Source organism: Lynx canadensis, chromosome A1 (genome assembly GCF_007474595.2).
Source record: "Lynx canadensis isolate LIC74 chromosome A1, mLynCan4.pri.v2, whole genome shotgun sequence".
In the NCBI taxonomy this organism is placed as follows: Eukaryota; Metazoa; Chordata; class Mammalia; order Carnivora; family Felidae; genus Lynx; species Lynx canadensis.
The window spans coordinates 5,256,512-5,277,285 of NC_044303.2; the positions used below are offsets into that span (position 1 = coordinate 5,256,512).

Genomic DNA, 20,774 nt, shown 5'->3' on the forward strand with positions numbered 1-20,774 from the left:
GATTATGAGGTACCTTAAATAGGCAAATTCATAGAGGCAGAGCAGAATAGAGGTTATTAGGGGTCGGGGAAGGTGAGAATGGGGAGTTACTATTTGACGGGTACAGAGTTTGGGAAGATGGGAGTTTTGGGTGTAGATACAGTCGTGGGTACACAGCAGTGTGTCTTTAATGTCCCAGAATCCTGCCCTTACAGATGGTTAAAATGATAAATAGTATCTATTTCTCCACATGCAAAAGCTTTAACTTCTAAAAAGATACATATACGTGCATGCGTGCCTTGTCCAACAATCATTTCTTCGAAGTTATAAAAGCCTTTTCTTGGAAGTTACAGAAAGGAAAAAGTTTATTTGCAAACATGGAACACTCGTTTCAAATATATTACAAACCTCTCATCCATAGGCTGCGCATGGTTTGTCTCGTTTCCCTCATTTATTAGAGAATGCCAGGTTAACTAGAGAACCAAAGTTAGAACAGTTTTGTTTTAGGGATTTTTCTTTTTGGATCTTTAAGAATGTTGTCTGGCCTACCACTCAAAGTGGAAACTTAATTTGAGTGTGTGTGCGACTGTTCTTATTAGCTGTCAGAAAGATTTTACTATTTGCCATGAATCAAAGACCCTCTTTCCCACTACACTGTGGGATGTTGTGCCAGATACGATCGTTCTCAGAGGCAGGAGAAAGCGGTCTTTTCTTGTCCCCCTGCATGCTACGTTTTTATGTATCGTGTGTTTCTAGCTCATTAAATCGTTGAATTGTCTGTGGAACCGGTTGTTGCTGAGTACCATTTATATCAAAGAGAGAAAACAATAAGCTCGGGTCAATTAATTACCAGTGTAAGGCACAGTATGAAAGCCAGAGTTGTCCTTGGGAGCCTGTAAATGCTTCCTTCAGTTCCTGCCGCCTAGGCCAGTATTGCCAAAGACCAGGCCCAAGACCTAATGGTCAAAGTGGCGGAACTTCTTAGAAAGCTGAATTGGAAGCCTCACAAAGTCATCCGCATCAAAGTCTGGTAGGATCGAGACCCTGGGACTAGGGTTGGGCTCTTCTGGGTAGATGCACCTGTTCCTCCGTAACTTCTGGGCCTGTGGATGTGGCCACCTGCCCTTAGGTTAAAGAACAGACAAGGTGTAGAGGAAATGCTAGGACGGACGATGGAAGAGAAAGAGCAGGGACTCACCCGTCTGGCGAGTCCGCTCTCGGTGTACTGATCCAACGTAGAAGATGCTAGCTTCCTTCCCCCTGCTCCTTGACCAGGTCTCGGCTAAAGCAGATGGTCTTGCTGCAAAGTGCTGATCTTCCTCCGGGTCTGCCCCCACCTCCCACCTGAGCCACTAGATCAAGCCTGGGGGCACATTTCAGCACAGCAGACGGGGGTGATGATGGCCCGCTAGTTTGGAAGAGGGGTTATTCACCAAAGGGGCTGCAGGGCCTGGTAATTGCTACCAGTGAGAACTGGGAGAGCGTGACTGAGAGAGGGACATGATCGAAAGCTGCACAAGAGAGAGAGTGTTGGAGTGTGGGACCCTTCTGCTGCTCTCTCTTGGAGAGCCAGTTCTCTGAGCCGCTGTGACGACTCTTAGAAACTCGGAAGGAGTGGTGGCCTTTATATAAAAAGCAATTTATTTTCACTGCAGAAACACTTAGAGAATACAGAGTATTTTTTTAACCCCCTAAATCGCTTCTGTCCTTTGCTGCCAAGTACTGTTAACATTTCCGTCTATTCCTTTCTGTTATCTTTCTCTGTGTGCACATGTGAACACACACAAAAATTCACTGCAGATGCCGAGATCGTGCTGCATGTAAAGTTTTTACTAATCCTACCTTCTCAAGAAATTAACAGTATAAATGTAACTGCAAACACTGATATTCCTGGAGATGGTCACCTTTAATTTCAGCAAACGATTCCCTGATATGTCGGAGTCACTGGAGGTGATTCCCCAGCACCCTTTGCCGTGTAGACCTTGGGGAGTTTGTAAATCCTCTAACTTACTTGATTTCACTGAACCGTAGTTGAACGTGCATTTTCTTTTCCTGAAGGCGGATAAGAAGTAGCCGTGTGAGCGGTTATGATTTGCTGCCACATGGCTGATCTTCAGTCCATTGACGGGTCAGGGGGGAAACTCAAAATGTTTTCAGATACCGATCACTGTCCATTTGTGACTGAGAAACTAAAAACAAAAACTCTGCAGAAATCAGAAAACATAGAGTTGCTTCCTGATCAGTGAAAAGACAAATCTGTCTCAAATTTATAGCCAGCTGCCTATCAAAAAGTGAAATATAAAAGACCTTGGCGTTAAAATAACGTGAGGACAAGGAGGCCCGGTATCACCCCTGGCTTTGAACATCGTCCTTAGAGTGCTAGCCTGAGTGGGCCAGTAAGAACTCAAGTGTATATGTTAGAAAAGAAAAGGAAAATGCCGTCATCTGTGGATGATGTAATAACTGTCTGCCTTAAAACCCAGGAGAGTCAGCTGAAACTCGGAGAGCTGGTAAGGGGTTCATTACAAGCGACATTAAATGCACTTACAAAACTCAGTGTTGGTCCTTATATCTGAACAGACTCTTGTGAAATATAATAGAAATAAGATCCTATTCATAACATAAAAAGCAATAGATAAGATGTCTAGTACCGTTCTCACATACTGTAGGCATGTAGGTATTTTTTGAATGAATAAACAGTTAACAAGATTAATAAAATATGCCAGGGCCTATAGTTAGAAGTATTAGAAGCCTTTAATCAATAGGAAAGCTTTCTGTATTCTTAGATGGGTAAACAGTATTACGATGGCATTTCTCCATTATTTCTATAATCCCAATGAAAATCATGAGGAGTGTGTGTGTAGGATGGGAGAAAGATATTAAATACGTATCCAGGACGGCTTTTTTTTCTTTTCTTTTTTTTTTTTAAGTAATAGGGATGCACTGCCTTGTAGCTTTTAAGCAATTATTAGGTTAAAGAACAGACAAGGTGTAGAGGAAATGCTAGGACGATGGAAGAGAAAGAGCAGGGACTCACCCGCCTGGCGCGTCCGCTCTCGGTATACTGATCCAATGTAGACTTGAACGCCTTCTGTCTGCTGGGCCTGGGGTTACGTTCTTGAGGAAGACAGATGACCTTCTGGCACGCCGGCGTCTCCCAGACGTGGGGAAGCCGCACGTGAGCGGCAGGATCGTTCGAGGCGTTTGGAACAAGCGAGGCGGGGGCTGGGGGAACTCTAGGAGGGGCGTGTGCTGCCTCCTCGCTCTCCTCTGACCCCAGGTTAGTACATTAAGAACGATGTTCCGAGACGGGCAGTAGGGGACTTCTCAGGTGAAGTGACTGTCGAATGGAAGCAGAGAGGATGAGTAAGAATTGGCTTCAAGCAGGTGGAGGCCTGTCTGAAGACCTACGGACCAGACCAGCTGGTGGAGCACCCAGGAGGGGAGAGGCGGGAGGAGGTGGAGCTGGGTGGAGAGCAGCTGCCACCCAGGGGGTGGCATCGTGGGGGACGTGGGGTCCACGCTAGTGCCTCAACCTGTGTTCGAAAGGGGGCCGAAAGCCAGTAGCGGGCTCTAAGCAGGGGATGGCCGAATCTAACCCTGCTGTATGCCAGCGGTGTTTTAACAGATGATCGCCTTGCCTTATGTCTGTAGCCCACAGCTCCGTGCATACAGGAGTTCCTCACCCTTCTGGCCGTGTGCCACACCGTCGTCCCTGAGAAGGATGGAGATAACATCATCTACCAGGCTTCCTCCCCAGGTGAGGGCTCTGGGCCGGGTGTGCCGTGCTATCCCCTTTTCTGGAGGCTTGGCTGTCTGCATTTACTTGTGGAGGGTGCGGTAGGGAGGTCGGCTTCACGAAGACCCCACTATTTACCTCTGGCCTCACGCAGTGTACAGGTTATGGTCACAAGCAATAAAGCCACAGAAAGGTGGCGCTGGACCCTCCTGACTCTGTAACACTGTGACCACGATGGGAGGCCCCAGGCCATCTTGCAGCTCCTAGCAGAAGTCCCTTGCAAAAATAACATAGCAATCACTATTGCTCATAAGAGGCTACATGCAGTGGAAGAGAAAGATCAAATCATAATTTCAGCTTGGAACATACCTGTCTTTGAGTCCTCTGAAAATTTGTTGAAGTGTATTGTGAATGTTGTGCCATGTATGTGTCAGTGATTTTCAGTTTACCAGAACGTTTAACCTGAACGCTACTATTCTGCAATAATTTTGAGTAAAGGAAAAATCATCATAAAGCAAAAAAAAAAAAAAAAAAAAAAGGTCCCTGCACTGGACAAAACTCTCAGGGGAGGGTGGTGGCCTGGCTTCCCTGTTCACCCCCTGCCCGTCGTAGATTCTCCAGCTGCTGATGAAGCTGGGTGCTGACTCTCGACCCGCTTCCTGGAGCTCTGAATCCTACCATACTAGAAGTGAAACGCTGCCTCGCAAGGACGAGATGGGTTAGTCAGGAAGCCATGGGAATGTAGCTTAAGTTCCTTAAGGAGAACTTGACCCCAATGGAGGATGGTAGGTATACCAGCACTCTTGTCCCGACGATCAGCTTCAGGTCCTGTCTTTCCCACCTAACGAAAGTGCTGCCTTCAGGATCCTGGTGGCGGACTGAGCGAGCGCCTCCTAAATCCTGAGTCCTTACCCTTGTGTGCTTAGGCTGGGCCTCTCTAGCTGCTGCCGATCTGCTTAATGTGTAAAATAATACGTGCTCCACAGAATTCTGCCATTACCTGCGATTAGTCAATGCCTTGTCAACTCTATTGACAGATGAAGCCGCTTTGGTGAAGGGAGCTAGGAAGCTGGGTTTTGTCTTCACCGCCAGAACGCCGTACTCGGTCATCATAGAAGCCGTAAGTGACGAGCCCGGGTACCTCTTGACATTGTATGTCACCTCCTTTTTTGAAGACTGTGTTTGAAATAGCGTGTCTGATGTAAACACGATAGCTACATTTCTTTTTTTTTTTCCCCCCTCCCGTGAGGATTAGGCCCCGTTGCGAAACTGCGGGCATGACGGGATTCTGTCAGCTTATTCATGTTGTGTTGCGGGCATTTTTCTCTCAGAGATACTTCTCCACAAGTCTTGCATGTGCTGGTGTGATTTGTAGTAAAGAACCTAGCAAGCCTGCTCTTGGTTTTGTCATAGGGAAATAAGCACGTGGCCCACTTGTCCTGAGGACAGGATCTGTGACTCTGTCTCTGTGACCTTGGCACGTAGAGGTCTTGCCCAGCACAGCCCTTGGCGCATTAGCTTCGGTCTCCCTGGCGGGGGGAGAGGCAAGTTGGCGCTTAAGATCTTTGTTATTTACACGAGTTTTTCTTTTCCCTACAGTCAAGGGATTTGTTTATTTTATGATTGTTTTGTTTTCTGTTTGTATGGTTTTTTTGAGTTTGGCTGCTCAGGAAGCCTGAGGGAGAAATTTCGTGACAGGAAAAAATGGAAATCAAGTATAACATCCAGTAGGGACCCTTGAGGCAGGTAACGGGGGAAATTGATGGTTGGGACTGGCAATGCCCTGGCATTTTTGATGCTGACCATTAGAGGGGCTGCATTTCGCTACAGTCTGTGTTGATGAGGGGACTGGAAGCAGTCACTGCCTTCTCTCCTCTGCCTTCCTGCACCCCTCAATTTGGGGAGGACTGACGGATTATAACGGTTTTTGCCTTTACGTATCTTGTGTCTCTAGACCTTGCTGATGCACTTGAAATTCACTACTAACTTACATAGCTGTTATCGTTCCTAACTTGGCAGTGCTCCATTTTTTTCTTGTACTTAGAAATGCGAAACCTAGAAAATACCAGACCTTGACAGAGTGCCCATTTCTTGGCGTTTTGGGGTTCCTGTCTTCTGAAGGACAGAGATGAAATCATAATCATTTTTACTTCATTTTAATCACCAGCAAGTCTCGCTTAGGGAAAGGTGCAGTCATTAGAGGTGGAGCAAAGCAACAGACTGAATACAGAATTTCCTTTGTGGAAGGTTTTCAAGCCTTCGCCCCCCTCAGTTTGGGGAGACTCAGAACCTTCGCTGTATGATCTGCTGTCGCACGGGTGCTGCTGGCTTCTGTGCGTTACGGCGATGGGGACTGGAGGCGGGATGGACTGACTGGGCATGAGTGGGAGAGACAAGGAGACAAGGCTGCTTCTGCTTTGCTCACAAGAGCGGCTAAATATAGGGAAGCCAGGGAGCCCACTGACCTTGTCATCACGGTGGTAGATGTTGGTGAAGGGTGGATGGGCACCCCTCTGTCATTTTATTAGCCCGTTAAGGCCACGTGTCTGGGAGTACATGAGACTCTCTGACTAGTTCAGGGCCATAAATAATACCTTCGAGATCCCGTTCAGCCAGAGTGTCCTCAAACCCCACCTTCTCAAGTTGGTTACCAGCTGTTGCCATGAAGTGGCCGCTACTGATCATCTTAATGGTCGAGTCCGTGGGATGCACGTGGTTGCCCAGTGGTTGACCTGAGAGCAGAGAGGGGTTAGCACCCGGCGGTCACAGCGCTTGGGCCGATTTGCGGGGTAGTGGTGGGCACGCTTCTGAGTGGGCCTCTGAGGAAGTTGGGACAGCCTGAGGAGAAAGAACCGGATGAGGAGGGTCACTGGTTGTATCTCTGGGTGTGAGGAGAGTTGTGCACAGGAAAGTAATGATGCCTCAGGTTTCCCTGGATAATTGGCTTCATTCATTACTTCTCTCAAGCCTGAGGGACACGTTCGTGAGGAGGCCACACGCTCAGTGGCAGAAATAAGATTCTGACTCCTACCTATGGAACTTCAAGGCCCACGTGCTTTTCACCGCGATGTATTGGGGAAATAGAGAGCAGGTTTGATTAAGGAGTTTGGCCACGGTCCACACAGCCTGGAACCTTCCGGGAAAAATCGAGAACATTGAGGTTCCAGCTTTGAAGAACTTGAAGAAAAATAACATTTGATGAATTGCTCTAAAATCTTACGCAGATCCATAATCCTTATTTCTAAATTGCGAATCCTGGAAGCTTTGGACTCCAAAAAAGTTTTCTCCTGTATTTGGGGAATAGGTGTCTGGCAGCAAAACTTAGCCAGAACTGACATGAGGCCGTTTATGGTCTTAGGAATCTCCGTGTCCTACGTTTTGCTGCGGAAAATTGATGTGTTGGATTTTAGGGCGTTGTGGCCGCATAAGCCTCTGGGGAAATCATGCCACATGGTGTATGTGTGCATTTTTAATAAAATGTATAAAATTCTGAATTCAGAAGCATGACTGGCCCCAAGGTTTCAGATGTTCTTGGAAGGGAGGGTCAGCCAGCTGTTGTGATGTCCTAGAGAAGAATGAGAAGCTCCTACCAGAAGGGGGCGCTATGACCCCACCTGACTGGCTTGTGAGAAACCTGTACCTGTTGAAAAGGCCTTGGCAGGCAGATAGAGATGGAGAGAGAATGAGGTGGGGAGGAGGGAGAGCGGGAGAGGTAATCGATGTGTGTGTATTACATAGAGGGAGGGTGAGGGGGATATGTGTGTGTGGATTATATACAGAGAGAGAGAGAGAGAGAGAGAGAGAGCGCGCTGGGAGGAGGAGGAGGGACGGGGAGATGTGTGTATAGAGAGGTTTACGACTGGGGAGACTGTTGTTTTAAGATTTTAATACTTGGCACCTCAGGTAAGAGCCTGTTTTTCTTCCTTTAGATGGGACAGGAACAGACATTTGGAATCCTTAACGTCCTGGAATTTTCTAGGTATGCTTCTCCTTCATGCGCCGGAATAAAATACTTCCGTATATATTTAACAGCTTCATCAGAGTGTTTGCAAGATTGTATGATCTGATTAAATACAGCACTTAGGTATTAAAGTTACTGAGTAGATCTCCACTGTCCCTCTCCTGTCTGGAATTTGGGACTTTCTGTAAAGAGAGTGAAGCAGGTCATTTTCCTGTGCGTGCGCGCGTGTGTTTTCCCCGAGTGAAGCACTGTGCTCCCATAGCCTCCTGTTTCTGTAGATTTCCAGACCCGCTGTTCCGGCATCAGCAGCCGCGGACGTGTCTGCACAGTTTGGAGTGTGTGGTGGGGAGGGCCTTATTTCTGTTGGTTTTTCCCAAGTCCCGTGAGGTGGTGCCTCGTGCTTTATCTGAGCACTCTCATGCCAGATCTGGGGCACTGACAAGCCAAGACAGGTAAGATCAGTCCATCCCCGTCGGAGGCTTTGTCTGAGTTGGGCAGCTGTTCTGTCTATATGCCAACTCATTCTTCCCCAGGGTGGTTTATCTAATTTTCAGACCCAGGAATATTTGTTGATTATTTGCTTCCCTAGATCATTCCTGGTTTGTCCTTTTGAAAAATCCTAATGTTTTGTTTCTTGCCTTCTCAACACTGACTGTCAGTACGAGAGCAAAGTTCTTTTGCTACCTCGAGAGCCTATTTTCCAATTATTAAACTTTGGGTTTTTTTAATAACCTTTGTTAAATGATTTCACACATTGTTTATTCTGTCTGCTTTGTAAGCTGTTTGAAAAAGATCAGTTTAAAAATTTTTTTTGTGTTTATCTTTGAGAGACAGAGAGAGAGAGAGAGAGAGAGAGAGAGAGAGAGAGAGAGAGAGAGACAGAGTGCAAACAGGGGAGGGGTAGAGAGAGGAGACACAGGATCTGAAGCAGGTTCCAGGCTTTGAGCCGTCGGCACAGAGCCAGATGCGGGGCTCGAACTCACGGACCATGGAGATCGTGACCTGAGCTGAAGTCGGACGCTTAACAGACTGAGCCACCCAGGCGCCCCTGAAAAAGATCAGTTTTGTAACCCTCTTGTAGGAAATGCTTTCCAGCCCAAGTCTTTAGTTTTAGGACTGAAAACTTGAACTTTGGTGGGTCAAGAGCCCTTGTGGCTGCGTATTCAGAGGGGAAGAACGATGGTTGATAACAGCAGTGGTTCATAGAGGGAGTAGGAGACAGTGTCCCTGTGGGTGGAGGTGAGGAACATACTAAACATTGCTCCGGACTTTTGGTGCCCCGTCTCTTACTGGTGTCCTGGAAACTGTGCTGTTATGCGGCTGTGTTAACTGGGACCAGCAGTTATTGGAGGGACAAGGAGGAGGAAAGGGAATTAAATTAAAGCAGGTGAATATGGACGTGAGGATGTTTTAAAAACTTATGGGAGAGCATGTGGGAATAAAAGATCACTTAGAGCTGTGGTTCTGTTTCTTTTTAGTGGACTCCTCTTTTTCCCAGCGCCACTTAATCGTGACCACACTCCTTTGCGGTACCTGGTGGCAGTCCTGCTTTGCGCATTCAGGAACCGAAGTGCTGGCCAAACAACTTTGCCACGAGTCCCCGGCTACTAGGTGGCCGAGGGAGAATTCAAATCCAGGCCAGGCAGAGTGCTTAGGGTTAGGGTGTGGGAACTTACACAGAGCTGGAGAGAGAACGTCCCTTAGTCTGAGGAGCTCATAGTCCATTGGAAATCCCCTTGCTGGGGTGGGTGGTGTGGGGCCCGCTGTGGTTAGGACGTGTTTCAGGAGGATGGAATGTTGTCTGCGAGAGGCATGGGGCAGGAGCGGGGGGGGGGGGGGGTGCCGTGTCTTCCGGTGTGCTGGAGGGCTGCTGGTGAACGGGCGGGTTCGTGCGAGATAGACCAGGCCGCAGAGGTGAGTGGAGGTCAGCAAGAATTGGAACCTGTAGGCAGTGGGGAGCCATTGAAGGCTCCGTGAGTGAGCATGAGTCACGATGAAAGACCAATGTAGGAGGGTCCGTGTCGGAGTGGGGAGGGCAGCAGTGAGGCTCACCTCAGTGCCGTGTGAGGAATGTTCTACGACTTTGTAATTGCTTTCTACTCCAGTTAAAAGAAGACCCAACAAGGGACTTTTGAGTTCAGCGGATGTCTATAGAAGCTTCCACTCTGTTGCTTACTGGGCAGATTACTAACATTTTGAGCCGTAGAACAAAAACACTTTTACGGAGTATCGTCAGGAGTAAATTAGATGTGTGTAGCGGACGGTCAAGTTTTCTGTTTCTGCTCTCCTGCTATACATAATCATATTAGTGAGTTTCCATGGCAGGGAAAAAAATAGGTTTATATCCGTTGTGTATAATAAAAAGAATGGGAAGTATACAATTAAAGCCCACCTTTGAAGGAAAAGATAAGGAAAACGGAGTTTCTCCATTTTTAGGGCTACCAGGCCATCTTTTGATGTGTTTGGTGCTTAATCATAGGGCATGGGTCCTACAATACAGACCAGTGATAACTTTTTTTTTTTTTTTTTCCTACTCTTACAGTGACAGAAAAAGAATGTCTGTAATTGTTCGAACTCCTTCAGGCCAGCTTCGACTCTACTGTAAGGGGGCTGTAAGTACTGGCCGAGCGTCTTGTGTAGCAGGTGCCCTTGGTGGCTCCTTTGTGAACCTGCTTCTCCTGACCGCTGTCGTCCTCGTGCCCTGGAAGTTTGCCCAAGGCTGAAAGGCTCTTTCAGATGGGCCATGAAATTGACTTGGTAGTAAAGGCCTACTGAAGACAGTGGCGGTTCAGGCCAGCGTGGCAACCGTGGCCCCTGAAAAGCTTCCTTCTAGCCAATAGGTGGTTTCAGAAATAGCACTTTGCCGTGTGATGCGAGATCCTTAGGGTGTGACTTGTGATTCTCGTTTTATCACCATTATGTTGTGACTTCAGGAAGATGGAATGGTTCATAACGACCTGTGATGATCTTTTAAGTATTCGTGTGTGTGTGTGTGTGTGTGTGTGTGTGTTCGTTCTCAAATAGCTATTCGTAGTTGTTGTGTTTTGTGTTTTCATCACAGAGAGCTTTTCTGAGCTGTGTTGCTCAGTGTTTCTTAGCTGAAGTGGGTTCAGGGCCTAGTGGCTGGTGCACGCCATGGCTGGGAGCTCCCGCAGGGGCAGGAAGCAAGAGTGTATTTGTGCAGTTTAGGATGTGCATGGTACCCTTTCCGCTTCTGCATAAAGGTGTTCTACACATCGGTACGTATTTTGCAAATTTGGGTAGATGTAGGTACCATTACATCTCTGACAGTTCTCTTGACGCTTACGGTTCTCCCCAAAGTTTTTGTCTGGACACATCCATACCCAGTTTGTTTTCCAAAGCTCATGAGTGAATCTGTCTGAGAACTGTATTTCTACCTGCCCGCTCAAGTACTCTCAAGTATTCACATTGGATAAGCATCATTAAAACAAAGCTAGGTTTAGAATGCTGACCGCAGGGTTTACTTAAAGGTTTGCCAGTCACAATGTTTCTCTATTTTATAGGATAATGTGATTTTTGAGAGGCTTTCAAAAGACTCAAAATACATGGAAGAAACCCTGTGCCATCTGGAATATTTTGCCACGGAAGGTCAGTGAAATTTGGAAATGTTATTTTTAACCATTGAAGTTTTACTTTCAAGTGTTTGCGGCTGATGCTTGGGGGTGAGCGGTCATGGTCTGAGTGGACATGTCCGTTTTGTGCCGTACTTGGCTTGCTTCCTAGGAGTGTACTTTCCTAGGGCCAACCCCTGCCCCCACCCTCCACATTCTGTGCCCATGGCCACGACGCCATGTGCACCAGAGTCCACGCAGAGTTACCTGCGTGACTCTGTTCGCTCTTCCCCTGAAGGACGAAGGGAGCAGACAGGCCAGCTCACGCTGTGTAGAATCATTCTGTAGTCATTATTCCCGTTCTCAGAAAACCCATGTCCTCACTTCCCCGTCCCCCTCTCGTGATCCTTGTGACGCTGGCTTATCCATGACTTGAGGAAGCAGTAATTCACTGAGCCCACAGAGACTGGGACAGGAGTTCTCTGAAAGGATGTCAGAGATTCCAGCAAGGGAACACGATGAACGTTGGAGCCTTGCCTAAGTGCTGGCTGCTGCTTTCTTGGCTTCGTGTGTTCCTGTGGCTATGAGCGTGTGTGTGTGCCTGCATGCGTGTGCACGTGCACATGTGACTGCTTGAAAGCCTGGGTCTTCCACACGGTAGCATGTTGGGCTTTTATTGCTCTCCTGCCTCCTCTACTTCTGATACCTGCCCACGGCACACATACGTATAGATCGTGCCCAGCTCCTGTACGTGTCTGCCGTAGGGAGTTCACGTTCACGGCTTCTCGCTTCTCATGGACTCTCAAATGTATCCTCGAGGTGGTTTATAGCAAAATGCAGTAGACTTGTTTCTACCTTCCCTTTTTCGATGAGTGAAAGTTGAATTAGAGTGACCTAAAAAGCAGATAGTTTCTTGAATTTTTTTTGAGTATGCGGGTATAAAATGGAGCCACGTGATGTCACCTAGGAGGGAAGGTGTCCTGCTTCTTTCCATCGCTGGATACACTATGGCTGTTTTGCAGGCTTGAGGACTCTCTGTGTGGCTTATGCTGACCTCTCTGAGCAGGAGTATGAGGAGTGGCTTAAAGTCTATCGAGAAGCCAGCACCATCTTGAAAGACAGAGCTCAGCGGTTGGAAGAGTGCTATGAGATCATAGAGAAGGTAATGGCACGTGATACACTTGTTACCTGCCCAGTGAGGGGCTCCACCACATATTCAACAAAGTCTTTGGACAGGAATCCTTTTGCTGTATAGCGGAGAGCGTGTGTGCATAGGGGAGGGGCAGAAGAAGGGATAGAGAGAGAGAGAGAGATAATGAATGAATCTTAAGCAGGCTTCATGCCCAGTGCTGTCTGTCCAGAGCTGAGCCTGGCCTCATAACCCTGACATCATGACCTGAGTCAAAATCAAGAGTCAGACGTTTAACCAACTGAGCCACGCAGGTGCCCCTTAACCATTAGCTTTTAATGATGTCTTTCTTTGCTTTAAGAAGCACTTAGGTTTTTTTTCTTTTATTAAAGTTTATTTATTTATTTTGAGAGAGAGGGAGGGAGGGAGGGAGAGAGAGAGAGAGAGAGAGAGAGAGAGAGAGAGAGAGAAACAAACGGGAGGGGCGCAGAGAGAGAGACGGGGAGACAGAATCCCAAGCAGGCTCTGTGCTGTCAGCATGGACCCTGATCTGGGGTTCTAACCCACAAACCACAAGATCATGACCCGAGTCAAAGTCAGATGCTCAATTGACTGAGCCACCCAGGTGCCCCAAGAAACACTTAGTTTTTATGGGCTACCTGAAAGATTGAACCAGCTTCCGCTAAGTGTTAATGGTATCTCAAGAAGTATCAGGTCAAAAACAATGTCAGTGACTTTCTGGGTTTGCCTAAGATTAGGCACCCTGTTGACTTACATGAGTTACATGAATCAGACCCCATAGGCTGGTTGGACATTGTTCATTCTGAGAATTTTCACACTTATTCTAGTAACAGCTGCTTTTGCCATTGGTGCTTTGTATTGCCTACTTTGATTTTCGATGTTGTTTCTGTTCTTTTCAGTTTAACCCAAGGCGTCAGGTAGCTTTCTAGGTATTAGATTCCCTCCCATCTGGGAGCTGGATTTCACCTTTTTCTGTTTCATGTCGGCAACCATTGGCCCATCCAATTTCCAGTTTCTAGAACTCTGGAGTCATTAGCTTTTATCATTCTTTGTGTTTTTTAAAATGACTCTTGAATTTTTTTATGCCCTGTTTTTACTTGAGTTTTATATTTACTTATGTGTCACTTTAATGGAATTTGGTAGGAGTGGAACCAAATTCAAGTGTACATTGTTTCTGCTTTACTGGAAATAACCAAAATTACTTTAGAATCAGAAAATGATTAAACCGGGGCACCTGGGTGGCTCAGTCAGTTAAGCATCTGACTTTTTTTTTTTTTTTTTTTAACGTTTATTTATTTTTGAGAGACAGAATGCAAGCAGGGGAGGGGCAAAGAGAGAGGGAGACACAGAATCCAAAGCAGGCTCCAGGCTCCGAGCTGTCAGCACAGAGCCCGGCGCGGGGCTCGAACCCGCAAACCGCGTGATAATGACCTGAGTCGAAGTCGGATTCTCAACCGACTGAGCCACCCAGGCATCCCAAGCATCTGACTCTTGATCTTAGTTCCGCTTTTGATCTCAGAGTTGTGAGTTCAGGCCCTGCATTGGGCTCCATTCTGGGCATGAATCCTACTTTAAAAAAAAAAAAAAAAGAAAGAAAGAAAAGGAAGAAGACGGTTAAGTAGGTGATGTGCCCATGGGGCACCCTTTGCACCAAGCAGATAGTGGATGCTTTTTCCACAATCAGGTAATCAAGCTAAGGTACTCTGTCATGGAGAGACTCAGGGGAGGTAGGTAAGCAGTTAACAGGCTCTCTGGGCAGGGGCTGTGGAATGTGCGTTATCATCTAGAATGAGTTTTGCTTCCGTGTTAACTATTATATGGTATGTCCTTAGCTCATCAGAGGGGAGGGCTCACGTACTGTGACTATCCTCAGGATAACTTGCTTGTATGCTTTACCGCTGGGTGATTTCTATTTTAACATGCCCATGGACCAGGAAATAAATGATGAATACTGGGTTGCCTCTGTGTCTTGAGTGGTTCTAACACCGCAAACAGTTTTGAAACTCAGTACATGAAGCATCATTAATTATTTGCAAACAAAGGCTTAATGTACAGGAAATAAGAGAACCGTCAACATTTTGACTGCCTTTTTGGGTCAGTTTTGTGGTTAATGCTGCTCTTAAGCATGTACCGATCTTTAATTGATGTTATTTTTCAATCTAGAATTTACTGTTACTTGGAGCCACAGCCATAGAAGATCGCCTTCAGGCAGGTGTTCCAGAAACCATAGCGACTCTATTGAAGGCAGAGATTAAAATATGGGTGTTGACAGGAGACAAACAAGAAACTGCAATTAATATAGGTAATGCATTTTAAAATTTCCTGATGCTGGTTTTGTATTGTTTTTAAAGTGTCTCGTAGAAGTGCCTAGGGCTTCCTCAAAGGCATTGACAGATGATGTTTTAAGGCCCAGGGAAGTTTACCTAAATCAAATGAAGATGCTCTTGTGAGCATTATCTGCCTGTAATAAACACTGAAACTCCATCTCCCTGAAACGTAGAATATAGAATTCAAGTTTTGAAAACTTTTTTTTCTTAGCACTTTCTTCACAAAGTTTTAGTCTGAGGCTAAGATGTTTTCACTGAGTTTATTATTATTTTTGGAGAGACAGAGTGAAAGTGGGGCAGGGGCAGAGAGAGAGAGGGAGACACAGAATCGGAAGCAGGCTCCAGGCTCTGAGCTGTCAGCACAGAGCCCGACGCGGGGCTCGAACTCACGAACCATGGGATCATGACCTGAGCCGAAGTTGGATGCCCAACCGACGGAGCCACCCAATCCCTCACTGAGTTTAATATGCATTATAATTTTGGATAATTATGACCACTGGGATGATTTTACCAACCGATGGATTTTCTAAGAGCGCTGTGTCTTTCTTTCCCTCCCCTGCCTGGGTTGGTAACCTCTTTGCTTGCTAAACATCACAGAAAGGAAAATTGAAGAAAGGGAATTTTAAGTCCAAATAACTCCATTCATGTTAAAGAGACACATTTTGAGTTTGGAAGGAGTTGAAATGACTCATTTTAGAAGGTCTCCTTTCGATTGCTTAAGTTCCCTTGAAGTTGTCTGCCACTTCCGGTGTCATTATGTAGCACCAGCCCAGGTGCGCATGTGATCAAAGGAGTACGTGAGACCACATGACTTATGATGTCTTTATGGAAACAGACTCCGGGTTACAGCTGACTTCAGAAAGGAACATACTGGAGCATCTAGGTTTAGGTTACTGGTATCCTGTTTGGAGCGGTCGCCTTGGAATGTTACCACCTGAATCCAATGGTGGCCCTTTCCTTAAACCTTCTGTTTTGAATCAGCTCTTTCAGATAACCACAGTTGTAGTCAATGCTTACCCTTTGAAGTGAATTTTTTTTTTTTATAGACAAGAGTCATTTAATCATTTCTTTTTTTTTTTTTAATTTTTTTTTCAACGTTTTTATTTATTTTTGGGACAGAGAGAGACAGAGCATGAACAGGGGAGGGGCAGAGAGAGAGAGGGAGACACAGAGTCGGAAACAGGCTCCAGGCTCCGAGCCATCAGCCCAGAGCCTGACGCGGGGCTCGAACTCCCGGACCGCGAGATCGTGACCTGGCTGAAGTCGGACGCTTAACCGACTGCGCCACCCAGGCGCCCCTAATCATTTCTTATCAAGGTTGTGACTAATCAAATGCAGTTTGGGCCCCCACACCACTGAAATTAAAGTCTCAGGCGAGTGACAGGTGATTCATAACCATCTCTGAAGCTTCAGGTATAGACATTACCTATTGATTTGTGTTAGTTGTCTGTCAAATGCATGTTTCTGGGCAAAAGTAGGATGATACTTCTGTGCAGATCCCTCACTATTACTAGAAAATAAAATTCTATAGCTTGTGCACATCACCCTTTGGTGATGTCAACATTTTTTTAAAAAGAAGGTAAACATGTGCTTTTGGGATAATGCCCCTCTCTCTATATATATGTATGTGTTGTCCCTTCAGGTACGATTTCCCATAAAATTTGGGTTAAAATACCTGCTGATATGTGGCTCCTTTTGTTCATATAGGGCACATAAAGTTGACTGCTGCCCCCAAATACTGAAAATTTAGGGGTGTGCTTTCTGCTCTCTTAGAGCAATATCAAAAGGTAGGTAAAATTGTACTACGGTGATAAGATCTGGAAAACAGAGGTTGAGTGTTCCTGCTGGACTAATGACCTTTTTATGCCCCTAGCCCCGGACGACTTCCTTAAGTGCTTTCTTGTGTTTGCTGTAAGAAGAGAGTGTGAGTGTGCTGGCTGGAAAAAGGCCACTGTCCCTCTCATGGCCTGTCTGCAAAATCACCCACGTCCCTTTTGTCATACCTGAGCATATCAGGGTCTGGAGGAGTTTAGAATACACGCAAATGAAAGCAAAGGCTTAAAAGTCAACCCAGAAAAGAAAATGGATTGTAATTCCTAAAGGAAAGTTTGACTTGAAGGCTGTGAGGCTTGTCTCAGGCTTATGAGATAATTGAAAACCTATCTGAAGAGTTTGTAAAAATCATGGTGATAGTATTTTGTGCTTTTTTATCAAAGAGGGTAGAGCAACATTTGTAGCTTGGGGACCAGGAGTATTCACAGCCATTAGATATTTTAAAATTGATCTTTTCTTAGCAAATCCTCTACAGGACCACATGGAGATGATGCATCCTGTTCATAGATAAGCTGATGACTTTACCAAAGTCTTGTATTCTGGAGTTTTTTTTCTACTCACATATTTTTCTAGTGTGTCAGAATGCAAACAGATCTTTGGTGTTACTAAGTATGCATCCAACAGCCGGGGAACTGATGTTCTTTGAAAGAGCTCTGTCTGAGTTACTTTTTCACTTTGCATTCAGAGCTCACTGGGAATCCTGGGTTGTGTTGGGTGGTGTTGAGGGATTAAATGTCGCTTTCTGATTTAGGATTTCTGTTGCGCCCGCAAATGATGCAGAAGGCTCAACAAAGTATAGACATCCAGACGTTGTGTTTAGACTTGTCCACGCCAGGCCACAGGTGACAGCTACAAGCAGCATGAGGTCGTGCTCCAGATACAGTGTGGATTGTATGCCTCTGTACTCATTGCGTGTTCCTCGTGGCCCCGGAAATATGAGCTGTTACTGATCCGTAATACTTGATGTCCTGTACATTTTGGTGCATTCGGTCTGCATTTTCAGGGATTCAGGGGATATTTGGGAAGATGATCCAGTGTCTAGAGTTCTACTTCTTTATGGAAGACAAGAGAGCAAATTTTTTTCTATTTTTTAAATTTTATTTTTAATTAAAAATTTACATCCAAATTAGTTGGCATCTAGTGCAACAATGATTTCAGGAGTAGATTCCTTAGTGCCCCTTACCCATTTAGCCCATCCCCCCTCCCACAACCCCTCCTTCCAAACCCTCAGTTTGTTCTCCATATTTATGAGTCTCTTGTTTTGTCCCCCTCTCTGTTTTTATATTATTTTTGTTTCCCTTATGTTCATCTGTTTTGTCTCTTAAAGTCCTCATATGAGTGAATTCATATGATTTTTTGTCTTTCTCTAACTTCACTTAGCATAATACCCTCCGGTTCCATCCACTTAGTTGCAAATGGCAAGATGTCATTCTTTTTGATTGCCGAGTAGTACTCCATTGTATATATATATACCACATCTTCTTTATCCATTCATCCCTTGATGGACATTTGGGCTCTTTCCATACTTTGGATACTGTTGATAGTGCTGCTATAAACATGGGGGTGCACATGTCCCTTCGAAACAGCACACCTGTATCCCATGGATAAATGCCTAGTAGTGCAATTGCTGGGTCCTAGGGTAGTTCTATTTTTAGTTTTTTGAGGAACCTCCATCCTGTTTTCCAGAGTGGCTGCACCAGCTTGCATTGCCACCAACATTGCAAGAGAGATCCTCTTTCTCCACATCCTCGCCCACATCTGTTGTTGCCTGAGTTGTTAATGTTAGCCATTCTGACAGGTGTCAGGTGGTATCTCATTGTGGTTTTGATTTGTATTTCCCTGATGATGAGGGATGTGGAACATTTTTTCACGTGTCGGTTGGCCACCTGGATGTCTTCCTTGGAGAAGTGTCTATTCATGTCTTGCCCATTTCTTCACTGGATTATTTGTTTTTTGGGCGTTGAGTTTGGTAAGTTCTTTATAGATTTTGGATACTAACCCTTTATCTGATAGTCATTTGCAAATATCTTCTCCCATTCTGTTGGTTGCCTTTTAGTTTTGCTGAGTGTTTCCTTTGCTGTGCAGAAGCTTTTTATTTTGATGAGGTCCCAGTAGTTCATTTTTCCTTTTGTTGCCCTTGCCTCCTGAGACGTGTCGAGTAAGAAGTTGCTGCGGCCAAGATCAAAGAGGTTTTTGCCTGCTTTCTCCTCAAGGATGTTGATGGCTTCCTGTCTTGCATGGAGGTCTTTCATCCATTTTGAGTTCATTTTTGTGTATGGTGTAAGAAAGTGGTCCAGGTTCATTCTTCTGCATGTCGCTGTCCAGTTTTCCCAGCACCACTTGCTGAAGAGACTGTCTTAATTCCATTGGATATTCTTTCCTGCTTTGTCAAAGATTAGTTGGCCATACGTTGGTGGGTCCATTTCTGGGTTCTCTATTCTGTTTCATTGATCTGAATGTCTGTTCTTGTGCCAGTACCACACTGTCTTGATGATTACAGCTTTGTAGTATAGGACAAGAGAGCAAATTAATGGAGTATCTGCCCAGTGCCAGCGCTCTGCTAGGAGTGCCTTCTGAACACGGTCTTCAGTCTTTACATCTCAGCGGTCTTCTGGCTCAAAGGGGAAGTTCAGTGTTTATGAAAGTTACGTTGTATTTAATGACCAAGCTAGTATGAGGTCTCAGGGCCCCTCAGTTCTGGTGCAGGGCTCATTTTACACGGATTCACATAGCTTTCGTAAATCTGTTCTCTGAAATTTGAAGACTGGGGGAGAATGGTACAATAGATCATCGGTTCCAGGCGGCACGTTGTTATTATATGGCAGTGTCCTGAAATTGGGATGTCTTATGATCGTCGACTCTTACGGTTTAGTAACATTTTCTTAGTGGTACGTAGAGTAAGCGTTCACCTTTAGAGATGACGCTAGGTGTTTGGGGTTGTTCATTTTCTTCAGCATTTATCTGTCATACTTTAATACATATTTCTAAAATGTAACTTTTAGTTCATACCTTGGAAATATTTAGTCAAATTAAATTCCAGGATATTTATGTCTCTGAGGAGCCAGTGAGTACTATATAGACAGTCGTCTTGCCTGTGGGTTTTAGGTAGTTTGGAACTGGCACGGTGCCAGAATCCTGCTGCACCAGGCTTGAATTTGTGCTAACTAGCTATGTTTCAAGGAGTTGGCAATTTTCTTTTTTAGCTTAAGAACTTGGCATGCGTTAGTCTAAAGTGAAATTTCAGATGTAGCCTTCGTGAATTGTGTCATTTCCTTATTACCACTGGATATAACATCTATTAAATAGATGTGAAGTCCTCAGAATCTATGATTTTTTTTCTGATGGATATAGGATGAGTGAGAAAAAAATCCTAGTGTGATTCCATTTTAAAGCCATTAGGCGGGAAAGAGCTTTCATTGTAAACTATTCCTAAGTTGTAATTCCGCACCCTACTCCCCCACCCCTCATTTTTTACTCATCATTTAACGCTTCTGAGCCATGTCTTACAGTCTTAGAAGTTTAATTTTTAGAAAGTAAATATGGTGCCTGCTTATCCTATTATTGCCCGTTGCAAGAAAGACAGGTGTCTGTTTTCAGTGAAGCTGGGATGTTTGGCGGTGATCTCAGTCTGAGTGTTGTTTTTCACCAAAAAGTCAGATACGTTATATCTTGATCACCTGCAGCTGGTGTTGTTGCCAGACGTTCTAGTACGGGCGTGGGGGACCCGCATTCCCTAATTGGGGCACGAGTTAATCCTGAGCCAAAACAGAGTGAAATAGATGATGAGAAAGTACTAACTGCACAGCACAGACATTAAGCATGACTGGTGTTAATAATGGTTACCGAGTGAACGTTGGCCGTACTGTGCCAAATACTGTGCTGAGTCATTTGTGTCTGTTTTATATTTGATTCCCCTGAGACAGCCATCATCCCCCTTTTAAAGATAGAACTGAGGCACAGAAATACCAAGCAAGTTATTAGCCTACATCACAGAGGTGGGAAGATGCTGAAAATCTGAGCATGGACCTGTGATACTTGATCTTTACTTCCCAGAAGGAAAAATACCTGAGCCAAAAAAGAGAAAGGAAGGCTTCGAGGTTTCCAACTTGAGCCTTCAAGGGTTCAAAAAAAAGAAAAAAAGTCTGAGCATAGAATGGGTCAGGATGGCCCAGTTTGTGAGGCGAGGCTGAGGTCCTGTGCTCTTACGTGAAGT

General features: G+C 45.4%; 1 protein-coding gene across 1 annotated transcript in view; it reads left to right on the forward strand.

The window, feature by feature from the left end:
* Positions 1 to 20,774, forward strand: part of LOC115508933 (phospholipid-transporting ATPase IB) — a 599,908-nt gene that overhangs the window by 178,525 nt on the left and 400,609 nt on the right. The window contains exons 17-23 of the mRNA XM_030308008.1: positions 3,634 to 3,739; positions 4,756 to 4,838; positions 7,648 to 7,697; positions 10,222 to 10,291; positions 11,204 to 11,288; positions 12,274 to 12,413; positions 14,565 to 14,703. Coding sequence (XP_030163868.1) covers positions 3,634 to 3,739; positions 4,756 to 4,838; positions 7,648 to 7,697; positions 10,222 to 10,291; positions 11,204 to 11,288; positions 12,274 to 12,413; positions 14,565 to 14,703 — 673 coding nt within the window. The remainder of the gene's footprint in view (positions 1 to 3,633; positions 3,740 to 4,755; positions 4,839 to 7,647; positions 7,698 to 10,221; positions 10,292 to 11,203; positions 11,289 to 12,273; positions 12,414 to 14,564; positions 14,704 to 20,774) is intronic.